Source organism: Cornus florida, unplaced genomic scaffold (genome assembly GCF_030987335.1).
Source record: "Cornus florida cultivar Cherokee Brave unplaced genomic scaffold, ASM3098733v1 CherokeeBrave_3.0.0_Hap2_Chr02, whole genome shotgun sequence".
Classification (NCBI taxonomy): domain Eukaryota; kingdom Viridiplantae; phylum Streptophyta; class Magnoliopsida; order Cornales; family Cornaceae; genus Cornus; species Cornus florida.
In genome coordinates, this window is record NW_026775572.1 from 25,190,875 (window position 1) to 25,210,540 (window position 19,666).

The following is a 19,666-nucleotide window of genomic DNA, read 5'->3' on the forward strand; positions in this document are numbered from 1 at the left end:
TATTAATTACCCAAATAGGATTTTCTATGCCTTAATCAGTCAATTGTCTAAAGAAACATTGTTAGTTAACTAAAATTGAATTAAACAACAGTTGATTTTGGTTGATATATTTTGATTTAGCCCACCCCATTGAGAAATCCTGGATGTTTTGTTTCACGTAGAAATACAATCTGTGTAATGCACAAAGGATATATTCAATCTTTCTGTCGTATTTTTATTTTCAAATTTTGCTTTTTGATTTTCTTTTGTTATTAGAATGCAGAATATCAGGATATTAATTTGTTAATTTTGAAGATTATTCCTAAATTGATGCATTGTACTTTGTTATTGGATTAATTTAACGTAAGAGCTGAGTATAATATGTGCTAATCACATCTATCCGTAATCACACCTATCCGTAATCACACCTATTTCTATGGATAGGTGTCCAACATTTTGACTACAAGCATAGTTGGGTTGGGTTGATACACGATACAACTAGCACTTAGATGGTGGTGTTTTTATTGTTATGAGTGAGATTGTGAAATCTCTTCCTCACAACTTGAGTGTTTTCTTATTTTTAGGGTTAGCATCGGGCTTTAACATTTAGTAAGAACAAGGTTCAAGAAACATGCCTTCTCAGTCATCAGGTAACAAACTTTTATTTTTTCTAAAATTTTAATTGGCATTTTTAGCCATTGGTTATGTTTAGTTATTCATGTTTTACATATTGATTTTTTGTTTTTGTTTTTGTTTCTACATACATATATATAATATTGTTATGATGTGATGCTTGAACAATTTATTAATGGGAATTAAAGACTTGGAAGTTTAGTTTTCAATTTCATTTATATGTTTTACAAGTTAATTAACGCTTTTAAAACTTTTCTTCTTTTGTCCTAATAATATAGGTCTCTTTTCTGAAAGAAGGGAGTTGATGGGAATGGGTGGAGTGGGCAAAAATAAAATAGGTATGTTTTTTTTTGCCTAGCTAATTGAATTATTTAAATCCCCTTACCGTTGTAGTAGTGATGTTGGTTTTAAAATGACCAATTATGATAGGAAGTCTCTTTTCAGTTTATTTTAATCAAATGTATATCTATGCAAGAGGATTACGTGATTCTAGATGACGATTCTAGATGAGGATGTTAGTGTCAACGTTATGAGGATGTTGATATCAACGTTGACTCTAGCGATGACGACTGATGATGTTGATAATATGTTGATGCACTCAAATTAAGTCAAAGCACTTAGAATTGAAGGAAATTTAGAGTTGAAGACATACTATTGAGCATAGTGTCTAATTCTTTTAGTTACAAGAATATTTGGTCATTGTACACATGATTTTTCAGTTCCTCAAATTCTGAAACAATGGTGTGTAATATGATTCATCTACTTGGGCTTTTTTTTTTTTCATCTCTCTAAACCCTAATTTTATCTGTGAAAAAGAAAAAGTAGATTATATGCAATTTTAATTTAATTTTATCAGTTTGAGCATTGGTAGAGTTTCTGAAATGTTGAAACTGAAACAGCAAAGAAGAGAGAGTCCACCAATAAGAATTATCCAACTTAGGACAAAATAAGCTCTCTGAGTATCTTGACTAATATTGGCATGGGAGATTTCTATCGATATGGACTTGTAGAGAGAGTGATATATGGTTAGGGGCACAAAAGTGTATGACAATTGTGCAACGATAGGGTTGTGAACTTTTGGCTTGTTTCATGCATCGGATCTAGGAAGTGTACAACAGTAAAATGGAAAGCTCTGATGCACTCAAAGTTATAGACAGAGATAATAATTAATATTATATATTTATAACATACTTTGCTAATCTAACATGATATTACGTATATCATACATATATACATATACATATAAACAGTCACCACCATCACGTGACTGTCAAATTCCATCATTCTTATTTTAATTTGATGTTTTCAATGTTAGATATAGCTGAGATGTCAAATTCCATGATACAAGCTTATGTTTCTTCTTATGTCCCGTATTTGAATTGTGAATGGTGTGAAGCTTATACTCATCTTGAAGTGACAAATTATTTACAGAATTGGTTGTTGGTATAGAGGATTTGATATCTAAAATTGCTTATGGCTTGTATATTCTTTACTATCCGAATCACAGGATCTTTTTCAAATCTTGGTATGGAACTTGTTAAAATTTAAAAGGATAATTTGGTGATTGTTGAATTTATGACCTGTTGGTTTTTTGCGCATTTAGTGTCATGTTTCTTTGTTTCGGTACTGTAATTGGTAAAAAGGCTAATCGAAGCAGCATTTTTCTAGCCAAACTGTAAGTGGCACTAATATGCTAAAATGCAATGTGGCTTGGCAATTGTGGTGGTCAAGTTTAAGGGATTGGCATTGGTTATGAAGGATTAAGTGGACGAGGTCACATTGGTGATTAATGTTACGTGAGTGGGAGTCGCTGGTGGTTTGTGCGACTCAGGTAGTAGACAATTGATGACCTGGTTTGGTGTACATATGAACAGTGACTTTGTTAGTGAACACTAATGGTTCAAGTGGTTTGGGCGGTTGCTGTGTGGACTGCAGTGCTAGTGCTGGTGCTGGTGGACATGAACTGTCACTTGTTAGTGAGCCCAAGTGATTGATGATAAAGTGCTGGTGGTTGATGAGGATAGCAGTGACAGTGACACCTTGTCACAGTGGTCACGGTGACCCTTTCTCATAGTTTTTTGTCTTGGCAGTGGTACTTTGTATTTCAATTAGTGTAAATAGTTAGTTTCAATTTGATTTTTTTTGTTGCTTTTAGTGTGTGATCTATTGTATGTCATTAAATTTTTTGTTACTTCTTGTTAATTAATTTTTTTTTTGTTAGGTCAAGTAGATCAAAGTTAATGTAATACCCCGATAATTTTAAAAGATTTATTAATTAGGATTAATTATTTTATTTTATTTTTCAATGATTTATTTTATTTTATTGAGTGCTAGATTAATTATCTTATTTTAATTAAGTTATATTTCGTGATTATGTATGATGATTGATTGTTTGTGTGGTTGATTATTGATTGAATTATTGGTGTGTTGATTTTATTAGTATTATATGACTTAGTTGTAAATTCTTGTTTGTTTATGTGCTTCATGTAATTAGTTATTTTAATTTCTGTATTTAATTAATTATCTTATTTATTTAAATTAATTGGATTGGGCTTAAGGAAAGTTGGACCAAAAGATGTGGTCTTGGGCTTGTATGAAACCTTATTGGGTTAATTAATGAAGGTCCGTGGTTATTTAATTATTTAAATGATCACTTTTGTATCAATTATATATATATATATATATATATATATATAATTATATATAAATATAATTAATTAATAATTGTTATGGAAAGATATATATATAGATATATATTTATTGATATTTATAAGTATATATGATTTAATTAACTAATGAGTTAATTAAGGAAGGAATATATATTTACATATAATATATGTTTATAGATATAAATTATTTAAAGGTTATTATTTTAATTCATAATACTAGTTGGAATAGGATTTGGAATTTAAGGTGTATAAAAATACACATAAAGCTTTAGGGTTAAAGGTTTTACACGTTAGAAAAATAAAATAGACAGAGAGAGAGGAAGAAGAAGGGCTGACAAGGAGGAGGTCGGATCTGAAAAGGAGGACGTCGGAATTGGAAGAGATAATTAAAGCTTGAAGCGTCGGTTTCGTTTCGAAACCTTCAGGCGAGTTTTCTCTATTTTTCCTCTTAGAACCTATAAGGATTTCATCTTAAGTATTAAGGCTCTAATTAAATTATTAATTTGGATTAATTAAAAGCATCAAGTTAATTTATTTTATTAAATTGTGTTTAGATATGATTATTTAAAAGTATGAATTATTATATATTTTTAATTTTGGATTATTAGATTTTATTTGTATATGTAGATGTTGGATATATATATTAAAATCAATGTATAGGTGGAACTGTGACCTAAGGGGATTAATTTTGGTTTTTATATTTTCTGGAATTTTTCTGTACTTTTCAGAATATTTTTAGAATTTGTTCTGTAATTTTTTATATTATGGAATTTATTTTAGAATTATTTTTATTAAATTTTGAATTAATTCTATGCACTCTGTGTGAATCGGCGCATAAACCAGGAGATGGGTGATTCGAGGTATGATCTAGTGTGGTAGAATGCATAGTAAAAGGTTACATCACTGATCTAGGCCATTGGAATAGTTTAAATATAAGTGGAATGATTCGGTGCATTACGGTGTACATAAAAGAGTGCGCATGTGAATCTGGACCATGGATTAAGTTTGGTCAACAGAAGATTGATCTGGTGTGGGTGCATACATGTGAGCTCAAGTGAGCTAATCTGGTGTGGGTGCGTTTGTGTGAGCTCAAGTGAGCTAATTAAGTGTGGGCGCGCTCACAGTAGTGTTTGAGCTTAGCCAATTATTTTGTCTGTTTGTGACATAAAATTAAAATGGTCATAGCTTAGTCATCTTAAATCGAAATTGGGTCATTCTTGAGCTCAAATTCAAGGATTTTTCGTCCTCTTTCCAATGGTACCAATTTCATTATCAGATTCTTATCCTAATAAGAGATATTTACGTTTTAGTGAGACGGTGTCGGAAAACTATTTAAACCGGTATGGAGTATTTAAAGGAAACTATTTCTAACATATTTAGTTGCACTAATTTGTGTAAATATAATAAATTAATAATTTGTTATGGAAGGGAGTGTATATATATATAATTATTTATATATGGGTATATATAGTTTAATTTGTCTATGAGTTGTATGGAAGGATGAATATATATATATATATATATATATATATATATATATGTATGTATGTATGTATATTGATTTTAAATAATCAAGGATTATTAAAGAAGGTGTTAAACACATATATACATTAAATAACATATGTGTAGGTATATATATATATATATAAATCATTTAAGATGATTAATATTATCATTCTTATTTGGCATATCTTAATAGGCTGGTTGTTAAATTAATGATATGCGTATAATATGCATGTGATGGCTATGTATGATTTAGCGTATTGTTAATTTTAAAGTTAATTCATGGTTAAAGTGTGGGCATGGATGAATTGTCAAATGATTAAATATATTACCTAAATATTTGTATGAATATAATACATATATGGAAAGCATGGATGAATTGCTAATTAAATGTATGAATAAATATACCTGTGGAGGCATGGTTGAATTGCCAATGTATAAATATACATACACGGAGGCATGGTTGAATTGCCAATGTATAAATAAATATACTTATGGAGGCATGGTTGAATTGCCAATATATAAATAAAAATATTTACAATGGCATGGTTGATTTGCCAAAGCATAATTACGTTGTTATGTGTTAGATGATTAAAATATCATCTATGGTTGTTGTATGTATGGATTAGATTAGGGTTAGATATTCTTAAATGAGAATAGTTTAGTACTTACTGGTTAGTGTATTATTTTACATTAATAAAATAATATTGGGGAAGACGTGGATGATTTGTCAAAACTTGGATTTTGGATATGTGATTTAAACAATTAAAATCATTATCGGGTTGGGATTAAATATAGTATTTCTTTTATTATAATTTGTTGTTTAAATGATTAAACAACTGACTAGGATGGGATTAAGGTCAAAGGAGTTTTTATAAAATGAAATGGTAGATTGGTCTAGGTATGAATATTATTTTAATAATTATTTAATAGGTATGGAAATTTAATAAACCTATTAATGGATGTGATTAGTATAGTATATATAATTATATATAGACATGTATATCGTGCTTTATTAAAGTTAAAACTTTATTAGGTTTGGTTTTGATCAGAGATGATCTGCTTATTGGTTTTCAGAGGCCTGGTAGAGTGAACTTGCTCGTAGGGTTTAACCCACGATTTATTTTTCAGGTTATTAGAGGTTCCAGTCTCGAGGTTGAGGATCCGCAGCTGGGAGACTGTCATTCGTCTATTCATCTTGTGTACTTTTAAATAGTATTGGATTATTGGATAATGTTTTAAGGGGTCCTTGAGTTATGGGATTTTCGAATTGTAATTGTTGGAGAATCATTAAGTAATATTTATTTATTAGTTTTCTTCAGCGGTTTATTTATTCTTTATTATTCATCTTTGTATTCTGTGCTTGTTAAATACTTAAATTGTTTTGATATCCCTTGATTTTGTGCGCGGACTTGATCAATCCGTGTTCCAAAATTAGGGGGTATCACAGTTGGTATCAGAGCACTCCAGGTTCAAGTGTCCCTAGGGTGTCTTTCGTTGTGTGACTTCCGCGTTGTGTACTCTTTTACTTAGAGCTTAAGTTTAGGATTCATTGTATTCTATATTCGGTCCGTTAGTGTATCCTAATGGTAAATCATTGAGTCTTATCAGGAAAATGATAAGACACCGATTTAAAAGGTATTGGTAAATCGTTGAGTCTTCTCCTAATTTTGCAGTATGGGTTTTATGGATTTATGCACCAATAAAATAATATGGAGGTATTTTAGGGACGGATTAACGGAATAGTTAAGTCCTACCTATTTATTTATGGATTGTATGGTTTAATACACCGGTATGGGACGGTGGCATTTCAGGGACGGATTAACCAAAGAAGTTAAGTCCTACCTATATATTTATAAGGGAACGGATTAACCATAGCGTTAAGTCCTACTTATTTGTGTCAGGTCAACGGAATAGTTGGATGGTATGCCATTGAAATAATATGGTTGGATAGTTTACTTTTATGTGGATATAATGGATTATATATATATATATATATATATATATATATATACACACACACACACACACATATATGGGCCATGATATAAGCTTGAGTCTCAGGATCAGTGGTTAGGATGGAGGCGTATATTGCCGATTGAGATGGGTAGCTGGGTTTAAGGATGTGTGGGCTCTGGTAGAAGGAGGATTCGTAACCACCTTTGTGTGCGTTTTACATGAGATACCCACTATCCGGTTGAAACTGCTTTAGTCCAGTGAGAGTCTCTAGTGTGTACTTATATTTATCAATTATATAAATATGGAATTAGCTAATTACGTGATGTGTCTGCTAATAATGAATATGTGTGGATGGGTTAATTTCCACACGGATAAAAGGAATAATGAAATTTGAAATTAAATAATCAAAGTTTTTATTTCATGGATTTGTGAATTCCGAGGACGGAATTCCGTTTGTTAGGGGGGAAGAATGTAATACCCCGATAATTTTAAAAGATTTATTAATTAGGATTAATTATTTTATTTTATTTTTCAATGATTTATTTTATTTTATTGAGTGCTAGATTAATTATCTTATTTTAATTAAGTTATATTTCGTGATTATGTATGATGATTGATTGTTTGTGTGGTTGATTATTGATTGAATTATTGGTGTGTTGATTTTATTGGTATTATATGACTTAGTTGTAAATTCTTGTTTGTTTATGTGCTTCATGTAATTAGTTATTTTAATTTCTGTATTTAATTAATTATCTTATTTATTTAAATTAATTGGATTGGGCTTAAGGAAAGTTGGACCAAAAGATGTGGTCTTGGGCTTGTATGAAACCTTATTGGGTTAATTAATGAAGGTCCGTGGTTATTTAATTATTTAAATGATCACTTTTGTATCAATTATATATATATATATATATATAATTATATATAAATATAATTAATTAATAATTGTTATGGAAAGATATATATATAGATATATATTTATTGATATTTATAAGTATATATGATTTAATTAACTAATGAGTTAATTAAGGAAGGAATATATATTTACATATAATATATGTTTATAGATATAAATTATTTAAAGGTTATTATTTTAATTCATAATACTAGTTGGAATAGGATTTGGAATTTAAGGTGTATAAAAATACACATAAAGCTTTAGGGTTAAAGGTTTTACACGTTAGAAAAATAAAATAGACAGAGAGAGAGGAAGAAGAAGGGCTGACAAGGAGGAGGTCGGATCTGAAAAGGAGGACGTCGGAATTGGAAGAGATAATTAAAGCTTGAAGCGTCGGTTTCGTTTCGAAACCTTCAGGCGAGTTTTCTCTATTTTTCCTCTTAGAACCTATAAGGATTTCATCTTAAGTATTAAGGCTCTAATTAAATTATTAATTTGGATTAATTAAAAGCATCAAGTTAATTTATTTTATTAAATTGTGTTTAGATATGATTATTTAAAAGTATGAATTATTATATATTTTTAATTTTGGATTATTAGATTTTATTTGTATATGTAGATGTTGGATATATATATTAAAATCAATGTATAGGTGGAACTGTGACCTAAGGGGATTAATTTTGGTTTTTATATTTTCTGGAATTTTTCTGTACTTTTCAGAATATTTTTAGAATTTGTTCTGTAATTTTTTATATTATGGAATTTATTTTAGAATTATTTTTATTAAATTTTGAATTAATTCTATGCACTCTGTGTGAATCGGCGCATAAACCAGGAGATGGGTGATTCGAGGTATGATCTAGTGTGGTAGAATGCATAGTAAAAGGTTACATCACTGATCTAGGCCATTGGAATAGTTTAAATATAAGTGGAATGATTCGGTGCATTACGGTGTACATAAAAGAGTGCGCATGTGAATCTGGACCATGGATTAAGTTTGGTCAACAGAAGATTGATCTGGTGTGGGTGCATACATGTGAGCTCAAGTGAGCTAATCTGGTGTGGGTGCGTTTGTGTGAGCTCAAGTGAGCTAATTAAGTGTGGGCGCGCTCACAGTAGTGTTTGAGCTTAGCCAATTATTTTGTCTGTTTGTGACATAAAATTAAAATGGTCATAGCTTAGTCATCTTAAATCGAAATTGGGTCATTCTTGAGCTCAAATTCAAGGATTTTTCGTCCTCTTTCCAATGGTACCAATTTCATTATCAGATTCTTATCCTAATAAGAGATATTTACGTTTTAGTGAGACGGTGTCGGAAAACTATTTAAACCGGTATGGAGTATTTAAAGGAAACTATTTCTAACATATTTAGTTGCACTAATTTGTGTAAATATAATAAATTAATAATTTGTTATGGAAGGGAGTGTATATATATATAATTATTTATATATGGGTATATATAGTTTAATTTGTCTATGAGTTGTATGGAAGGATGAATATATATATATATATATATATATATATATATATATATATGTATGTATGTATGTATGTATATTGATTTTAAATAATCAAGGATTATTAAAGAAGGTGTTAAACACATATATACATTAAATAACATATGTGTAGGTATATATATATATATAAATCATTTAAGATGATTAATATTATCATTCTTATTTGGCATATCTTAATAGGCTGGTTGTTAAATTAATGATATGCGTATAATATGCATGTGATGGCTATGTATGATTTAGCGTATTGTTAATTTTAAAGTTAATTCATGGTTAAAGTGTGGGCATGGATGAATTGTCAAATGATTAAATATATTACCTAAATATTTGTATGAATATAATACATATATGGAAAGCATGGATGAATTGCTAATTAAATGTATGAATAAATATACCTGTGGAGGCATGATTGAATTGCCAATGTATAAATATACATACACGGAGGCATGGTTGAATTGCCAATGTATAAATAAATATACTTATGGAGGCATGGTTGAATTGCCAATATATAAATAAAAATATTTACAATGGCATGGTTGATTTGCCAAAGCATAATTACGTTGTTATGTGTTAGATGATTAAAATATCATCTATGGTTGTTGTATGTATGGATTAGATTAGGGTTAGATATTCTTAAATGAGAATAGTTTAGTACTTACTGGTTAGTGTATTATTTTACATTAATAAAATAATATTGGGGAAGACGTGGATGATTTGTCAAAACTTGGATTTTGGATATGTGATTTAAACAATTAAAATCATTATCGGGTTGGGATTAAATATAGTATTTCTTTTATTATAATTTGTTGTTTAAATGATTAAACAACTGACTAGGATGGGATTAAGGTCAAAGGAGTTTTTATAAAATGAAATGGTAGATTGGTCTAGGTATGAATATTATTTTAATAATTATTTAATAGGTATGGAAATTTAATAAACCTATTAATGGATGTGATTAGTATAGTATATATAATTATATATAGACATGTATATCGTGCTTTATTAAAGTTAAAACTTTATTAGGTTTGGTTTTGATCAGAGATGATCTGCTTATTGGTTTTCAGAGGCCTGGTAGAGTGAACTTGCTCGTAGGGTTTAACCCACGATTTATTTTTCAGGTTATTAGAGGTTCCAGTCTCGAGGTTGAGGATCCGCAGCTGGGAGACTGTCATTCGTCTATTCATCTTGTGTACTTTTAAATAGTATTGGATTATTGGATAATGTTTTAAGGGGTCCTTGAGTTATGGGATTTCCGAATTGTAATTGTTGGAGAATCATTAAGTAATATTTATTTATTAGTTTTCTTCAGCGGTTTATTTATTCTTTATTATTCATCTTTGTATTCTGTGCTTGTTAAATACTTAAATTGTTTTGATATCCCTTGATTTTGTGCGCGGACTTGATCAATCCGTGTTCCAAAATTAGGGGGTATCACAGTTAAGTATCACATTATTATAACAAGTGTATGTCATATTAAATTTCAATTCACCATCATGTTTATTTATTTTTTTTTGTTATACAATAACTAAGAAAGGTGGGAAAGCTGACTATGAGGAGGCTATTTTGGATCCTGGATCAATACACTATTACGTTATAGAGCTAATGGAAAACTTCACTTTAGAGCGACTACCATGTTGCTGAGGGAGTGAAACACCATAACATAGTTGAGTATTGAGGATTTGATCTCAAAAGAGATTTGGTATTTTTTGATCTCTACGCGACTACCATTGACAAGTGGGCCAAAAAGTATGAAGTTATGTTTTTGGCCATTTTACCCGATGGCCCCATAGGCACCTACTTACTGGCAAAGCAAGCCATGCAATAAGATAAAAAATTAAATTTTTTTTTTTTGAGTTTTGCATCTACTTTTTAACTGTTCTTGTGTTATTGAATCATAGGCATATTGTTTGCCCTGACACATCTACACGATCTGGGATTCCACACTAGTGGAAAGTGGAAAAACATTTACGTTGTCAAACATATCCCAAGATTGTTGGCAGAGCTTGAGAAAGGAGTGGAGGACTCCAGGTTTCTGTAGACTATCTCAAATTTTCTGAATGGATCGAATTGAAACTGTTCCCTCCAAAGAAGGATGCACCGTCTGATATTGTCGAATTCCTTGACATACTGAAGTGGGGTCGCTTAAGGTCTAGAATTTCTTTGTTTTTACACACTTATCTCTTTTTTTCCTAATACTATCTGTTAATTTTCTAAATTTTGGCTTGTTTTCAGCAAAAGCCATTATCTCTTAAGGTTTAGAATTTCTTTGTTTTTACACACTTATCTCTTTTTTTCCTAATACTATCGGTTAATTTTCTAAATTTTGGCTTGTTTTCAGCAAAAGCCATTATCTTTTAACAAAACATTCAACATTACTAAGTCATGTAGATGGGACTTATTTCATAACTAGGCTTGTTGACAGCATAACATCACTGAGTTGCTATTCACGTCTTGCGAAACAATTTCATAGTTTCAAAATAACAGTGAAAGGGAATGGCGAAGGTGTGTTTCCCCTAATACTGAACTGTCTAAGGTGTTCTTTTATCCTGTAAAGACACCGCTAGTGATGGCGTATTCGATTTAACCTTAGGTATATGAGAAATGCAATTGCGCATCTTATAGGCAGCTGCTACTTTGCGGTATGTAATGTTAAATCAAGTTCGTTATCAATTGTTTTTAAAAAAATTCAAATCTTAACATTTTTTTTTCTTGGTTTTTTCATTTTTTAACTTGAAAAAGGAATCAAAGTTGATACATATTTTGCGGACAAGTGCCTTACGGCGGTGTTTCCCGACAGCATCTCTCAGGTGCAACCGTGCAACGGTTTTTGTCCCGTGTGGGAGTACTTGACAAGTTCATTTGAGTGTAAGTATTTACTGTTCCCACCCCCGAAGAAAGTTAGGGTATACTGTAACTTTTTGGACCTATTAAACATGATACACTTTCTGCTTTGGCATACGTTCATTCTATCCTGAAATACACAGATGGAGTTTAACTTGGAAAGTAGTTTACGATAGTGTATACTGTAACTTTCTTATGATTAACGAGTTTCTGTTACACTTAAATGTTACGGTTCCAACTAGTCAACTTCAAGGCTTTTCATAGTCAAGGGAGTCAGCTGCTTTCCAAGCTTTCTCTTAGACTGCAAAATCTTGAATCACATAAGCTCAATTTGGAGGTCATCTTTCATTAGATCATGTCAACATCTTTTCTCTCCTTTTGCATAGCTTCTCGAACTAAAGTAAAGGAAAACCGATGAAATTAAACTCCATCTGTGTATTTCAGGGGAAACCTAATCGACACTGTAAAGTCTTTTTTTTATATATAAAAAAAATCTCATTGTAAAGTAGTTCAAACAATGTATGTTGACTTCAAGGCTTATAAATTATAACCCACATTCCTCTACCTGCAGATACTTATGGCCATGCATATATCATCATGAAGAAAGGTCAGTATTTATTTAAATTCTTTTGTTTTTGATGGTGTAGATATTTTGTTGTTGAGATTGATATTTGGAATGGTATTTAGATGTGCCACTTGTTCAGTATGAAAAGAAAAGAAACAGTTGTTTTTGGGATAGAGTCATTCTCAATTTTGCCATTTTTGTGCTGTATGGTTTATGTGTAGATCTGCCTTTCCTCTTCCTCTTTATTTCCATTGTAAATGTGATTCCATAATTTTTAATTTTTTTCCCATGTTTTATTTTTATTTTTACTTTTTATTTAAGATGAAGGAGCATCGAAAGCCAATGAAGCTGTGGTGCCGGAAAACATTTACCATATTGTATAATAAATTATAACCTTATATAGGATTATTACCATATATTTAGTTATCATATACATATAGGATTTACTTGTTTATCACACATAACCCTTTCTATATAAACCCTCTTGTATACATATCTTACATATCAATATACAATATAGAGTTCTCTCTTTTATATTTAACATGGTATCAGAGCCAAGTCTAATTTTGAACATACCAGGCAAAAGATCACACTTAAATCTCCTGACGTTGCCAAAAGTAGCCGAGAAAACGCCACGCACGAGCTCCCACGCGTTGCCAGCAGGTTCAACTAGTTTTTTCCATCAGCCACGCGCCTCCACGCGCTCAGCCGCGTCAGTTCCACGACAGACTGCCACGTCATCCTGCCACGACAGACTGCCACGTCAGCCTGCTATGTTAGTTGTTAATCGTGCCTCCATCTTTGTCATGGGTGAAAATCCATCTTCACCAAATCGCTTCCGCCATGCTGCTGTCAAGATCTCATTTCTAAACTCAAGATGGATTCATTCAATCCACCTTGACTGTTAGAATATATTGTAGAATATATTATTATTATATGGTATAATATATTCTAACCTTATATAAGATTACTATATATATGATTTTAACATTGTATAGGATTACCATATGTATAATTATCATATACACACAGAGTTTATTTGTTTATCACACATAACCCCTTATATATAAACCCCTCTTGTATACATATCTTACATATCAATTTACAATACAAGTTTTCTCTTTTGTATTTAACATGATCCAAATTTAGTGACATACCTAGGATTGATAACTTGTTAATTATCTGATTTTGATAATCTATTAACTAAACATACCTAATGTGCATTATAGTAATATATAACATGCTATAAATATATTAGATAATGTTATAATATATAATATTTACATATTATAAAAATTTTATCATTAATTTTTCTTCTTCTTCCCTGTTGGCATTTTTCTTCAACAAAGAATCAAATATCTAGGTTTTATTTTTATTTTTTTTGTATACTCATTTGTTAGTCAACCTATTTGCCTTCTCTTTTTTTATTTTTTTATATCATTGTTTGTCAATCTGTATTGATATTATTTCTTCAATATATATATATATATACAAGTCAGATTATCAGCTTAGATATCATATTATTAATAACAAATGACACATAGATTTATTTATATATGATATATATATTTTTTTACAAGTCGAATTATCGGCTTAGATATCATATTAATAACAAATGACACATAGATTTATTTATTTATTTCAGAAAATCAAGCAAAGTATATACAGTATAAAGGGCAAATTGCATAAAACCCTTTTTTACTTTTAATTTTTGGCAAGAAACCCCTCCGAAGGAAGAAGTTAACATAAAACCCTCATAAGTATAATATGAAATTCCCTTTAATGTAAATTTAAGAAAATTTAGGTGGTCTTAAAATTATTTTCATTTTAGATTTTTTTGAAAAAATAAAAATAATTAAAAAAATTTAAAAATTATTCCAAAATATTTTCATTTTCTTTTAGACGCACCATTAAAAAAATTTAAATTTTTTTTAACACCACTATACCAAATTAGTTATTTGTATTAATTTTAATTTTAAATTAAAATAAATAACTATTTTAAATTTATATTAAGGGACATTTTATCATAATAACATTATTTTGCAATAAATTAAATAATTAGAAGGATTTTATGTCAACTTCTTTTATAGGAGGTTTTTTTTGCCATAAATTGAAAATAGAAGGAGATTTTATTCAATTTGCCCTACTATAAATGTACATGATGGGCCTAAGCATTAACATTACAAAGGCCCATGAATGGAAGCACAATCTTCAAACATAAGACACTTGTAGTCCAAACAGGGTGTTTTAGCCTATTACAAAACAAGAATCATGTTTCAATTCAAAAAACTGGCTTAGCCCAAGCCCAATTATAGAGAATCAAGCGAAACCTCTTTTTTATTCTGTTCCCCTTACCACCCACACTTACAAATAAATTTATTGATCGAGAAAATGATGAATAGTCCATAAGTGTCAAATGAACCGAGACCTCCATTAAGGTTTGAATTCCTGATTACTCTTTGAGAAGTAGGGGTCTGATATCGCTAGACCACTGGTGAATAATTTTTCGTCCTATACAATGAATATCCTGAGGTATTGTACATTTATCCGTTTATTTGCATATCATCTCCCACCCGTCCTTTTCTTTGTTTAAAGGAGACATGACGTACTGGGGGAAGAATTTAGGGTTATACAAATTTCACCTTCTAATACAAAATTAGGAATTCATATCATACATTCTGATTCATTCAAATAATATATATATGTGGCTGTGCAGGTTTATATGTATATATATAAATGTATGAAAGCTTTCTAGCTAGCTCAATCCTATTTATAAGGTCCACACAAGATTGAATATCAAACTATAATATACTCATTGATATATTAGTAGTCCACTATTTCATTTTTAAATATCTCAAATTAGTTGTTCATTTTGAAAAGTTAAAGTAAATAAGCCTTATTTTTTCTTCATTGTCCTTTATATTTTAAAAAAATTTCAAACTTGATAACTATACATATCTAAACTAAAAAGGACAAATTGATACTTGTAAAAGATATATATATATATATATTTGTCATAATTTGAAAGTAGAAAAGGGTTTTATTCCATTTGCCAAACTATAGTACATGATGGGCCTAAGCATTAACATTACAAAGGCCCATGAATGGAACCACCATCTACAAACGAAAGAGACTTGTAGTCCAAACAAAGGGTGTTTAGCCTATTACAAAACAAGAATCATATTTCAAGCCATTAAAAAAAACTAGCTTGGCCTAAGCCCAACTATTGAGAATCAAAAGAAACATGACCCTTTTATTAATTAGGGAAAAGTACAAAGACACCCCCTGAGGTTTGGGGAAAGGACAAGCAGAGGAAAGTTGGCCTATTTTTGGACAATGACACCTCTTCAAGTTTTAAAAATGGACAAAGAGACCCTAAAGATGGTGAATTGACCTTATTACCCTTTCAAATAAAATTAACACTTTAATTGACTTAAATACCCTTTTATTAAACCCAAACCCGAAACCCAACCCGAACCCGCCTCTGTGTGTATTATTCAGTTCACCAGAGGAGAGAGAAGGGAGATCAAATGGATGGTGGTTTGTGACTGCGATGGTGGGTGTAGAGAGGGGGAAGAGAGGGGCGGCCATAGTTGAAGAGATGAGGTGAAGAGGAGAGAGGAAAAAGATAGGAGAGAGATTGTGGTGAGGGCTGCGACAGTGGTGGTGGCGGCGATGACTGCGATGGTGGTGGCGAAACCCAAAAGCATCGGCGAAACCCTGAAATTATCGGCGAGGACCAAGCTTCGATGATAATGCGGCCATGGACTGAACAATGTGGCGAGGTTTAGAAACCGAGTAACAAGAGACCGACGAGCAGAAACAATTCGGCGAGGACCAAGTTCCGATGACGACAAGGTTAAACATAGTCCGGCGATCGTCACCTGCAAGACCGAGGAGGCTGAAGTGGCCATCGCCTCTGTTGTCTGATTAGAGCCCTTTCCGTGCGCAGATGAGAACTGGGGATGGTGATGTGTGCAGATGGGTGATATATATGTGTGCGCGCGCGCGCGTGTGTATAGAGAGAGAGGGGAAGAGGGTGGTGGTGGCGGCGGCGGCACCGATCTAATCCTCAAATCTTCGCTGTATGCCAGGCTCAAAATCAACTCTCTGCCGTTGTCAAGAATCAAAGACGCTAGCGTGGGGAACGTCTCTGTCAATCCCGGTCAAACCCGACTTGTCCGAGGCTGAGTTGGTCACCCGAATCGAGGCTGAGCTCCGGCGAGTTCGAGGAGGTGGTGGTGGTGGCAGAGCTCCTATTTGGCGTCTTCTTTAAGGGGTGGTGATTATGGAGGTTGGGGGTTGGTGATTATGGAGATTGGGGGCGGTGGTGAAGGATTGTTGGTGTATATATATATATATATATATATATACACACACGTATATATAGAGAGAGATGAAAAGGGTAATTTGGTCATTTATGTTTTTAATATTTTATAATTAAAATTAATAAAATAGTGAAGGGTAAAGTGGACTTTTCACATGATTTAAGGCTCTGTTTGGAGGGCAAATTTCACAAGGGGGTGTGTTTGTCCAAAAACAGGCCAACTTTCCTCTGCTTGTCCTTTGTCCAAACTTCAGGGGGTGTCTATGTACTTTACCCTATTAATTAATGGTCAGATCGAGAAAGTATGACTGCATTACTTGGGTTTGATATGAAAAAAAAAATATTATTAGATGGTTTGGACCATTAACATTTGATGAATCAGTTCAGACTTTCGAATTGAAAAAATGATTTCACAAAAGTGTATTAATTTATTACTATAAAAAATAAAAAAAATCCTTAAGATTAATTTTTTTATTGGATTAGTCCATTAAGTGTCAAACGAACCAAGACCATCTAATAATTTCTCGTACTACACTGTGAATACTCGTAAGGTATTGTACATTTCTCCGTTTATCTGCATATCATCTCATACCCATCCTTTTCTTTGTTAAAAGGAGACATGATGGACTAGGGAAAGAAATTAGGGTTATACAAATTTCACCTTCTAATACAAAATTAGGAATTCATATCATACATTCTGATTCATTCAGATTGTATATATATGTGGGTGTGCGGGTTTATATGTATATATATATATATAAATGTATGAAAGCTTTCAAGCTAGCTCAATCCTATTTATAACGTCCACACGAGATTGAATATCAAACTATAATATACTCATTGATTGATAGGAAATATAAATTATATTTGAGATTATTAAATTAAATACATGCCATGTTGAATTTTTGCACTGATACAGCATACTACGAGCCTCTAAAAACAATTGTGTAAATGCCGTAATGGTCCCCTAGATGAGAGTCCTTAAAAACAGATAAGCACACTAACATGGTCTATGAGTGAGAGAGTTCCTACAAATTAATCAACCAAAAATTGCCACATAAAAGACTAGGGAGGAAAATATATATTTTCTTTTTGACCAGCAAATGTTGTGTTCTAATAGTATTTTTATTTATTTATGTTTTCGGAAGGTCGAACAAATTGTGATCTAAGAGATTTTTTCACGTACTTTTAAATGCAAGATTGAAGCTTAATGTTTTCTCAACCAAATCCAAATCCAAATCCAACGGTAAAATTATGTAAAAATTGATCATGTTAAGACTAGTGTACTCCTAATAAAAATATACTTTAGTTTTGTTTGCAACTCTTATCAAATGGACCTATATAAATAGGTACATACACACAAGTCACAAATATTGGTAATAAGAGGTGTGGCCCTAATGGGAAAATATATATACGTACGTATAGATTCGATTAGTTGCATCATGAAATGTGATTCCATACCCTTAAAAAAAAAAAAAATTAAAAAATGGGTGATCCAAGCTAGTCTTGAGTTCAACCTAACTCGTGGGGTTAAGTCTATTAAAGTAATGTCGTCCTTGTGCTGAGCTGAAGCGATTATAAAGAGTACCATCGGATCATTCTTTTAATCTAAATCTGTCATGTCTCGAGCAATCATACATCCAGATGATATATATATATATATATATATATATATATATATATATACAAACACACTATATGTATGCAATGATTGGCCTTGGAGCCGTTTCTTATACGTGCTACATCGCATGCAATGATTGGTGAAATAATTTTTATTTGATTATAATAATAATAATTATTATTATTACATTATTTTTGGCACAAACATTAGTCAATCAACCTCTCCAGGAGGAATGGGACATCTTCTAGGTCATGTGTATCACGTTGAACCATCTTATCTTTTTCCATAATGTTCTACTACTTGCATTACATATATTTTCCTTGTCATAATGTTCATCCTTATTGGTTGTCCTTTTACTGCATTTATTTATTTATTTATTTTTTTATTTCCAACAAAAAGGAAGATGGATATAGATAAATCTCGTACTGAGATAACATCATAACAGAGAAAAAACACTAAAAAATTATACAAATAAAATATATATATATATATATATATTGTTTTTGTTAAATTTACTCCGCCTTCATTTTTGTAGACTGGTGTCCTTTTTAAAGGCAAAAAATAATGATAGTGGACGATTTTTCCATGCTCCAATTTCAATGCTTCACACCATTTTCTTTCTTTGAATGGTGCTCCAATGCAAACTATTTTTCCATGCTCCAAATTACTCCAATAGTCTTATACACTTTATGATCTATCTAATCATTATACTTTTCACGACACTCGCACGTGTCACAAACACACACGGACAAAAGCACTCGAGTCCCTTTTCTTCTTCTTTGTCATCCAACATGTGGAACCCACATTATTACATACCTAACTGTATGGTACTATTAATTATATTCTTGTAATTTAAAATTTTATTTTATTTCAAGTGTTACTTAAAATTTTATTAAATACATAGTGACGGACTAAATTTTTTTTTTGAGGGGTGCTGTTAAAGGATAAAAAAATATTAAAGATATATTTTTTAAATTAAATAATAAATATAAGAATTTATTTTTTTGTGATTTGTTCGGCTCAGATTCCTTGATTTTTTTTTTTTTTTTTTTTTTATCATGTCTATGGTTTCTAAATTAACATAGATGTGGGACATGAAGAAATAAAAAAGTTAATTTACTTTACTTTCTTTTGAACTAAAAACGCAATAATATATA

General features: G+C 31.1%; 1 protein-coding gene across 3 annotated transcripts in view; it reads left to right on the forward strand.

Moving 5' to 3' along the window:
• The window catches only part of LOC132294343 (uncharacterized), a 33,092-nt gene extending 19,386 nt beyond the window's left edge, over nt 1–13,706 (forward strand). Inside the window, exons 2-8 of one of the 3 annotated variants that reach the window (XR_009478036.1) lie at nt 564–629; nt 891–2,854; nt 10,598–11,302; nt 11,494–11,794; nt 11,895–12,020; nt 12,568–12,603; nt 13,141–13,706. Coding sequence is in view for 2 of the 3 variants with exons in the window: in XM_059792168.1 (XP_059648151.1) it covers nt 11,649–11,657; nt 11,746–11,794; nt 11,895–12,020; nt 12,568–12,603; nt 13,141–13,469 (549 nt within the window). In the remaining variant the exon portion in view is untranslated. Of the gene's footprint in view, nt 1–563; nt 630–890; nt 2,855–10,597; nt 11,795–11,894; nt 12,021–12,567; nt 12,604–13,140 lie in introns of all 3 variants that reach the window. The other 2 variants (XM_059792168.1, XM_059792169.1) reach the window with 2 other exon arrangements.
• Nucleotides 13,707–19,666: the final 5,960 nt, after the last annotated feature.